The sequence below is a fragment of the Urocitellus parryii genome, chromosome X, assembly GCF_045843805.1.
Source record: "Urocitellus parryii isolate mUroPar1 chromosome X, mUroPar1.hap1, whole genome shotgun sequence".
In the NCBI taxonomy this organism is placed as follows: Eukaryota; Metazoa; Chordata; class Mammalia; order Rodentia; family Sciuridae; genus Urocitellus; species Urocitellus parryii.
The window spans coordinates 44,570,706-44,580,661 of NC_135547.1; the positions used below are offsets into that span (position 1 = coordinate 44,570,706).

Genomic DNA, 9,956 nt, shown 5'->3' on the forward strand with positions numbered 1-9,956 from the left:
ACACACCCTTTACGTGTAAGGGTGTCTGTGTGTAGAAATGCACGCAGTCACACCCGCATGCGCACACACTCACACTAGGGTGCGTGGTGCTGCGTGCGCAGTCACACTAGCCTGTGCACTCACACTAGTGAGTGTGGTGCTGGGAATTGAACCCAGGGCCTCACACGTGCTGGGAATGTGCTCTAGTGCTGAGCTACAATCTCCAGGCCTTAAGTGAAAAGAAAAGAGAAGAGAAGAGACGAGACGAGACGAGACGAGACGAGACGAGACGAGACGAGACGAGACGAGACGAGACGAGACGAGAAGAAAGAAAGGAAGGAAGGAAGGAAGGAAGGAAGGAAGGAAGGAAGGAAGGAAGAAAAAAATTTAAAAAGTTTTTTTTTTGAGACAGTGTTTTGCTAAATTGCCCAGTTTGGCTGCACACTCAGCCATATACCTGCCCCAGCCTCCGGAGTAGCTGGGATTACCACAGATGTGCACCACCACACCTAGCTGCTTCTACCGTTTATCTGGTGCCACATCGTACATGTACATAAAGTACCTCTGGATAATTCTACCCCACGCCCCTGGGGGAATCAGAGTTAAATGCCATTATTACGAAAATAAATGTGACCTGACTCATCCTTACAAGGGGTGACCTAGGAGTATAAATGACAGAAATGAGCATATAGTAAAAACGTGAGCATATAGTGCAGAACCATTCAATGAAACCCACTATTTTCCTGGGAACACATTTCACCACAGACATATAGTAAAGCAGAGGTGACAACGTTTAACTTAGCAAATAATGCTTTTAGAATCAGCAGGATGCCCTCCACCCCCAGCTTTGGCAGTGTTTACAGGTCTTTTAGGCCGAGTGGTGGCTCTGAAAAGAGCCTTTGGGGTTGACGGCTCAGGGCGTCTGGAGGTGGCTCACTTGCGGCTGATGTGCCTGAGGAGGGCCATGGTGCCCTCAGACACCGCGTGTTTGTTGATCTCCCCGGGCAGCAGGAGGCGCACAGCCGTCTGGATCTCTCTGGAGGTGATGGTCGACCGATGGTTCTGGCGGGCCAGGCGGCCGGCCTCGCTGGCGATGCGCTCGAACATGTCCTTAATGAACGAGTCCATCACGTTCACCGCCATCTGGGAAAGGCTGAGACCCACGTGGACTTGCTTCAGCACCCTGGGGAAATAGGTGGCGAAACTGTCTTCGCGTCCTGGGGTACGGCGGCGGCGGCTGCGGCACTTTGGTTTCTTCTGCTTCTGGGTTGTCCCATCGGCATTCTCAGGCTCCTGGGGACTGAGGCACTCCTCAGGAGACTTGTCACAGGTTGGCTCAGCCATTGCTCAAGCACTTGCCAATAGCTGGTTAGAAGAGACAATGGCGCCTGCTGAGTAGGCTGTCGCACTTATATTTGCTCTGTTGCCCCACGTGATGGGTCAACTCGATTTCTAACTGGATGACATGCCTTGACCAGAGCCCGTCAGTAAGCCACAAGGGGGCACTCAATGTAACCGCACAATCTGCTTCTCAGCATAGCACCCACCAATCACAGCAGGTACTCGATGTGATTGGATGGCACCGCTCTTGGCATAACATCGACCAATCAATGTGCGTGCTCAGTGTGATTGGTGAGTCCTTCTGCTCATCATACCGTAGGCCAATAAATGCCAGTAGAGGTCTTGCATCGCAAAACCTTTCGGTTTCCTCAACCTGGAGAACAAAAACATCAACCCACACCAGCTAGCTAATACCACACTGTGAGTTATCTTAGAAGACATCAACATTCCACAATGTACAAATTTCAGCTATGACTATTTGATAGCTAATGACTTCAAGAAATACAAGTTCAGATCCCAGAGGAGTGACTCTAGGCAATGTCTGTAGAATTTCTAGTTCAAGCAATGGTTTATTGTTGTTTGGAGTGGGCTGTTCTTTTGTTCTTGGGTTATCTTCCAACTTTCCTCCAGTAGATGCAACAGAAAGCTTTTGCGATGCCAGACGTCCACTGCCAACGGTCTAAGTGACGCCAAGTGGTAGGACTCTGTGATCCCTGTGAGTGCCCACTATGATTGGCCTACAGTATGATGAGCAGAAGGACTCACCAATCACACTGAGCACGCACATTGATTGGTCGATGTTATGCCAAGAGCGGTGCCATCCAATCACATCGAGTACCTGCTGTGATTGGTGGGTGCTATGCTGAGAAGCAGATTGTGCGGTTACATTGAGTGCCCCCTTGTGGCTTACTGACGGGCTCTGGTCAAGGCATGTCATCCAGTTAGAAATCGAGTTGACCCATCACGTGGGGCAACAGAGCAAATATAAGTGCGACAGCCTACTCAGCAGGCGCCATTGTCTCTTCTAACCAGCTATTGGCAAGTGCTTGAGCAATGGCTGAGCCAACCTGTGACAAGTCTCCTGAGGAGTGCCTCAGTCCCCAGGAGCCTGAGAATGCCGATGGGACAACCCAGAAGCAGAAGAAACCAAAGTGCCGCAGCCGCCGCCGCCGTACCCCAGGACGCGAAGACAGTTTCGCCACCTATTTCCCCAGGGTGCTGAAGCAAGTCCACGTGGGTCTCAGCCTTTCCCAGATGGCGGTGAACGTGATGGACTCGTTCATTAAGGACATGTTCGAGCGCATCGCCAGCGAGGCCGGCCGCCTGGCCCGCCAGAACCATCGGTCGACCATCACCTCCAGAGAGATCCAGACGGCTGTGCGCCTCCTGCTGCCCGGGGAGATCAACAAACACGCGGTGTCTGAGGGCACCATGGCCCTCCTCAGGCACATCAGCCGCAAGTGAGCCACCTCCAGACGCCCTGAGCCGTCAACCCCAAAGGCTCTTTTCAGAGCCACCACTCGGCCTAAAAGACCTGTAAACACTGCCAAAGCTGGGGGTGGAGGGCATCCTGCTGATTCTAAAAGCATTATTTGCTAAGTTAAACGTTGTCACCTCTGCTTTACTATATGTCTGTGGTGAAATGTGTTCCCAGGAAAATAGTGGGTTTCATTGAATGGTTCTGCACTATATGCTCACGTTTTTACTATATGCTCATTTCTGTCATTTATACTCCTAGGTCACCCCTTGTAAGGATGAGTCAGGTCACATTTATTTTCGTAATAATGGCATTTAACTCTGATTCCCCCAGGGGCGTGGGGTAGAATTATCCAGAGGTACTTTATGTACATGTACGATGTGGCACCAGATAAACGGTAGAAGCAGCTAGGTGTGGTGGTGCACATCTGTGTAATCCCAGCTACTCCGGAGGCTGGGGCAGGTTTATGGCTGAGTGTGCAGCCAACTGGGCAATTTAGCAAACACTGTCTCAAAAAAAAAACTTTTTAAATTTTTTTCTTCCTTCCTCCTTCCTTCCTTCCTTCCTTCCTTCCTTCCTTCCTTTCTTTCTTATCGTCTCGTCTCTTCTCGTCTCGTCTCGTCTCGTCTCGTCTCGTCTCGTCTCGTCTCGTCTCGTCTCTTCTCTTCTCTTTTCTTTTCACTTAAGGCCTGGAGATTGTAGCTCAGCACTAGAGCACATTCCCAGCACGTGTGAGGCCCTGGGTTCAATTCCCAGCACCACACTCACTAGTGTGAGTGCACAGGCTAGTGTGACTGCGCACGCAGCACCACGCACCCTAGTGTGAGTGTGTGCGCATGCGGGTGTGACTGCGTGCATTTCTACACACAGACACCCTTACACGTAAAGGGTGTGTATGCGGTGGAGAGGGGTCAAAAGCTGATTTAAATAAACATACTTCATTCAAACTTTTAAAAACCATTTCCCGGGAGCTGGGTTGTGGCCCAGTTGTAGAGCACTTGCCTTACACACGTGAGGTACTGGGTTCAATCCCCAGCACCACATAAAAATAAACACAATAAAGGTATTGTGTCCATCTACATACAACTAAAAATAATAATATATTTAATTTAATTTAAAAAACATTTCCCATGCTTGGAATTATTTAATACAGAAATGAAGGTACCCAGTATTGAAATAGCTAGATCAAATTTACTAAAAGTAATACATGCTCACTAAATCTGAAATTATCTTTCTATTACACTCTGAATCTCTCTATTCTTATTTTATTGTTTATCCATGTTTTATTTTGGTGGTGAGGGGCATCGAACCCAGCCAGGGTCAGGCAAAGCTAGGCAAATGCTCTACCACTGAGCTATGCCTCCAGCCCTGGGATTCTTATTTTTAAACCAGAACCTTCAAGATCTGTGATTATGCGGTGGGTGTTGGGAGGATTCACTGCGACCAGTCCAAGTACCAGTGTGGGCTGGGCCAGCCAACGGCAGACCTGCAGTCTCTGAGCCACAGCCTTGGCCCACAGTGTGGGCAGGTTGCTGGTTGGTTAAAGCTGTGAGAGCCTCCATGCCGAAATTCAGCCTGAAGGTGGACGAGAAACAAGGTGTGATTCCCTTGAGTGCAGCTGGTGGCTTGCTTGGTTTTAAACACGGTGATTTTAAAATGTGTGAACCCAGAGCTGGGAGTGGGGCATGTCCTTGCCCTTGCAGCAAATTAAGAGGAGGATGATCAGCAATCACCACAACTAGGATGATTCCTTTTACTCAGGCGATTTTGGTACCAGGGATTGAACCCAGGGGCGCTTAACCACGGAGCTACATCCCCGCCCACCCCCCACCCCACCCCCCTTTTTAATATTTTATTTTTTAGTTGCAGTTGGACACAAATACCTTTCTTTCTTTCTTTCTTTCTTTCTTTCTTTCTTTCTTTCTTTCTTTCTTTTGTTTTATGTGGTGCTGAGGATCGAACCCAGGACCTCACACGGGCTAGGGGAGCACTCTATACTGGGCCACAACACCAGCCCTCCAAGCCCTTTTCTTAATTTTAATTTTTGAGACAGGGTCTTGCTAAGTTGCTGAGGCTGACTTTGAACTTGCAATCCTCCTGCCTCAGCCCCCAGAGTTGCTGGGATTACAGGCATGTACCTCCGCGACCTGGCTAGATTCATCTTAGTGTTTTCCGATTTCCATTGTGTGTGTGTGTGTGTGTGTGTGTGTGTTGTGTGTGTTTCTTCTTCGTGGTCTTAATGCTTTTTGTTGGCTTGTTGTTATACACATGACATGGCTCAAGTTTCAATCTATGGGGGATTTCCTGTTTGTTTTTTTTTTAACTTTATTTTATTTATTTATTTTTACGTGGTGCTGAGGATGGAACTCAGCGCCTCGCACGTGGTAGGCGAGTGCACCAGCCCTCCTGGGCCTCTATAAGTTGCTTAGGGCCTCGCTAAATTGCCAAGGCTGACTTTGAACTTGCAATCCTCCTGCCTCAGCCTCCAGAGTCGCTGGGATTACAGGCATGTACCACTGTGTCCCGGCTAGCGTTTGTCTTAATGTTTTCCAATTTCCATTGTGTGTGTGTGTTTCCTTCGGGGTCTTAATGCTTTTTGCTATACATGGCATGGCTCAAGTTTCAATCTCCTGGGGATTTGCTGGCGTTTTTTTTTTTTTTTTATCTTTATTTTATTTATTTATTTTTATGTGATGCTGAGGATCGAATCAGCGACTCCCATGTGCTAGTTAAGCACGGAGCCACAATCCCAGCCCCGATTTTCTGTTTGTTTTAAATTCATTTCCTTAGCTTTGTGCAATTAGTTCAAAAGAAGGTAGTGCATTTTTAAATCATTCTGCATTTCACCACTTTATCAAGATAGTCATTTTTTTCAGATATAGTCTTAGGTCACTTTTTAAAAATTGTTTTCTGTTGTTGTTGCAGGTAGACACACTACCTTTATGTTATTTATTTATTTTTTATGTGGTGCTGAGGATTGAACCCAGCACCTCACACATGCTAGGCAGCACTCTACCACTGAGCCAGAACTCCAGCCCCTTAGGTCATTTTTTTTTTTATATTAGGACCAGTCAGGTCAAAGTTATTTTTGTAATAATGTCTTTCAGCATTTCCATTCTCATTTCTCCATAAAGGAATCAGAGGAATAATCCAGAACTCAGTATGTGTGATAATGCAACATATAAAAGAACAATTTGACATAAACCCACACCTGTCCAATTCAGTGTTTCCAAATATCCCTCAACCAGATTCTTGTAACTACATAGAGTAGCTCCAAAATAGAGTAGGGAAATAGCTAAATAAAAATTTCAAGAAACATTTCCCTTTTCCAGCTCCCTGGACTCTGAATCGGTGTTAGAATCATTGGGATTTATCTGATTCTACTGTTTACTACTGATAATCTTTCAAACTTTAAAAACACAAACCTTTATTGCATGCAATTATGCATCTCTTGTGTGAAGGGAGCTTCCAGTAAGAACAGTGATGCCAAGAAGGGAACTGCAGCCAATGAGGCACAGCCATTGGCCGGATGTGTGGGGAGGTGAACCTGGCTAAGCCAGGCACAGCCTTCCTGCGATATGCAGCTTGCAGATTAAGGGGAATGGGACTGAAGTTTGTTGCTTTTGTTGTTGTTGTTGTTGTTGTTGTTGTTCTATGACTTGGTGATCCTCATGGCTGTTTTAAAAATAGAAGTAGAAAAACAGACTCGGGAGTGGGATATTTCCCTACCCCTTGCACACACACAATAGGAGGAGTATGGTCTGCAATTAATAAAAGAATTAAGATGATGACTTTCCCTTAAGTGATCTGAATGTTAATATTCATTTAATGTTCATGCATATGAAGTTCCTTGTGTTTTCTTCTTGGTCCCAGCAGCCATTTGGTTCATTTGGTTCATTTTTCTATAAATGTACTGCTGAATTTTAAAGCAGTTGGGGATCTTTCTAATTACTTATTCTTTAAAAAATTGGTTCCTACCTGACTTTGTTTGCAGAGAAAGAACATACTCTGGGATTTCAGTCCTAAGAAATTTATTACAGTTTTCTTTAATGCCCAATATTTTATTATTTTTTGTGAAGTGTTTCATTTGTACATCTTTTAAAATGTTGTAAACAACCCTCAAAGTATGCACACAACTTTTAAGGATGTCAGTCTTAGACAAACAACGAGACAAAAATCTGGGTGAATTGCCAATATCAAAGCGTTTCTTGAGCGCATCAGGGAGGAAGAAGACCCTTCCAGGAGAGACCCCCCCCCCACCCCATGGATTCTTCTGTTTGACAAGGCCATCCTGGCTCGAGGGGAAAATACCATGAGGGGGCAATTTCACCTCCAGGGCTCCACCTGGGGTCTGTAGTGACAGGATATAGTTACAAATGAGTCCTCTCGTCAGGATTAGTACTACTTCTTATTCAGGAAAATTAGAGCAATCTTATGAAAAAATATGAATAAAGGTGCTTGAGGCACAGAAGCCCAAGAAAAGCTACCCTGAAATTCAAATTCAAGTGGATCCCGGGTGGTGACTCCCACAACAACTTTGGATGCTGAAGGAGCCATGTACTTTTTTTTTTTTTTTTTCCTTGTGGAATGGTGAAAGAAAGAGGAGGGTGGGGAGCAAGGGGAAGGGAAGGAGGGAGTTTGGAAGGGAGGAAGAAAGATTTCACAAATGTGCTGAATTAGTCGTGGTGGTTGGTGCTGCTTCAAAATGCCACTATTTTTAATAAGAAATATTATTCCTAAGGGCTTCATGCATATTGACTTCATCCAAATCTCTTTATGAGAAGTAATTTTAAGAAGTCACATTCACTACATTAGATTTATTTTGCTATGGGTGTTTTTGCCTTTCTAAGTTCAGAAATCACAGTAGGAGCGTTAGTAAAACAAACCTAATTGGATCTGTTGAATGAAGACAGGGAGTATAGTGGGACTGACATAGATAAACAATTGGGCTGAGAGTGGAATAATAAGGTTGAGGACCAGTAGTAAATGTGAATGCATGTGATTAATCACTTCAGTGGTTGACTGAACAAAGGGGGCACCTAGTGAGCAATCACATGAGCTGCCCCTTGAAGGGCCTCCCCCCAGACTGCTGCAGCCCTGGGGTCCATTACTGCACCCCTGAAGTGCCCTAGATCCACTGTTATGCCAGATTCGTGGGACCCCAGTAGACCTCCAGGAGCCAAATCTGATGCAATCATACAAGTCTTTATTGCAAGCTCGAGGCCTGGCCTCACAACCTTTTTTTGAAGCAGCCGCCCGAGGAGTGAGACCCTGTCCTTGTTCAGTGAGATTTTATAGGTTTGGGGATACTCTATATGTCACAACATCACACAGCAAATCATTTCACACTGCGGGAATATCAAACAACAACTCTTAACATTGATTAGCACATTCACTGGTGGGAACAAGTTGGGTAGGGGTGATTGGTTACTACAAGAGGTGGATACATTTGAACTGATTGGTTTAAGCCACGGAGGGGGTGTACGTGCTAATCTATGGTTTCCTAACATGTTATCAATCACCGAAACTACTGGAGGCGGGGTCACCTGGCATTCCTGGTATTTTCCCTGTCTCACGCTGATTGTTGTTTGCTAGGGGGTTGCTATGGGTCCTCACCTAGTGTAACTGAGTCATGGACACCTGGCGCCTCAGATCTCTCCTGTTATTTATAGACAAACACTCAGCAGGGTGGGTATGTGCTTAGGAGTGCTCTGTGGGTTTTTCCAAGGACAAGGGTCACTCCCCCTTCCTTGGACAGGCTTTGCTCTGAGGTAGAGGCTGGTTTCTCAAAATGGAGGTCACATTAGTTTCTCAATCCATGAGACCATGATTGCTGGCTAGTTGCACTGTTTACTCTATCAACCCCTGAGTGAATAATCACATGTGTTCATATTCATTCCAGTCTTCAACTCCATTGTTCCCTCTCTTCCCATAATTTACCTGTGTGGGTCCCATTATGCTCCCTGTCTTCAATCCACAGACCCATTTTTTGTTGTTTTACTGATGCTATTGGATTTCTGCATTTACAAACAAAAATAATTGAATGGATATAATTTCTTAATATTACTTCTTTTACAAAGATAAGTATGAGTTTGGTAATGCATGAAATAACTTGGAATAATATTTCTAATGAAAAAACACTTGGCATTTTGAAGCAGTACCAACTGCCATGATAAATTTAGTGGCTTGGGGAAATGGGTATGTTCTTACTGGTCCACAGGAAAAGGCATATGGCTCCCTTGGCACCTAAAGTTTTATTCCAGCTGTGTACAACCATCCATGAGTTACGGGCAGTTGATTTCACAGTAGTTTTCTTTAGTCGCCTTGTGCAGCAAGCCTTTTTTTCAAACGTTGTCACGAGTTGGTTCCAATTTCCAGATGCAAATAATAAGTACTAACCCTGATGAGAGGACTTATTTATAATACAAATGGGAGATATTAGCATGAATATTTACACATGAATGATGTGAGGGAAAAAAAAAAGTAATCCTAGTCTTCTTAATGAGTCACCTTCCTCCTCTTCATTTGATGAAAGGGATAAGAAACGTGTCCCTCTCACAGCTCTGAATTTGTATTTTCAAATCACACTTTAAAAACATGTGAGCCAGGGCTGGGGTTGTGGCCCAATGGTAGAGTACTTGCTTAGCACGCATAAGGCACTAGCTTCCATCCACAGCACCACATTAAATTAAAAAAAAAAAAAACTTAATAAACAAAGTAAAGATACTGTAGTCCATCTATAACTAAAAAAAAAAAAGAAAAAAGTAAAAAGAAAAGAAAGAAAGAAAGAAAGAAAGAAAGAAAGAAAGAAAGAAAGAAAGAAACAAAGCAAGCCAACAGTCCTTGGCAACAAAAGGAATCACAACCTGTCTCTCCTCCAAACCCAAGATGAATTTCACACAGAGGATCTTACTGCTTTAGCCCAGCAACCTATCACACTGTGAGCCTATGCCTGGGACTCAGACTCTTCAGGCCTCTGACTTAGCCAGCCTAAACACAGACTGGGCTGTGGTCCCATCATCCATGCATAATTGCCACAGCAGATAAGAGTTTTGGCTTAAAACTTAGTAAAACTCTCAAAGAGTTAGATTATTAATTTCAGGCTCTGGGAGTTGGAAAAAGTGAATTACTTCTTGAAATTTTGGCTTCACTCCTTGTG

The 9,956-nt window shown here is 44.9% G+C and overlaps 2 protein-coding genes across 2 annotated transcripts; one reads left to right on the forward strand and one right to left on the reverse strand.

The window, feature by feature from the left end:
- Positions 1-912: 912 nt before the first annotated feature.
- LOC144250793 (histone H2B-like) lies at positions 913-1,323 on the reverse strand. The gene has a single exon (XM_077793902.1). It carries the CDS (start codon positions 1,321-1,323, stop codon positions 913-915), a length of 411 nt encoding a protein of 136 aa, XP_077650028.1.
- Positions 1,324-2,373: 1,050 nt separating this feature from the next.
- On the forward strand, positions 2,374-2,784 carry LOC144250666 (histone H2B-like). Its single transcript, XM_077793620.1, has one exon. The coding sequence runs from the start codon at positions 2,374-2,376 to the stop codon at positions 2,782-2,784; it is 411 nt and encodes a 136-aa protein (XP_077649746.1).
- Positions 2,785-9,956: the final 7,172 nt, after the last annotated feature.

What these genes read in the sequence shown, in the direction of transcription:
- LOC144250793 (XM_077793902.1), bottom strand. Translation starts at nt 1,323, where the DNA reads ATGGCTGAGCCAACCTGTGACAAGTCTCCTGAGGAGTGCCTCAGTCCC.
- LOC144250666 (XM_077793620.1), top strand. Translation starts at nt 2,374, where the DNA reads ATGGCTGAGCCAACCTGTGACAAGTCTCCTGAGGAGTGCCTCAGTCCC.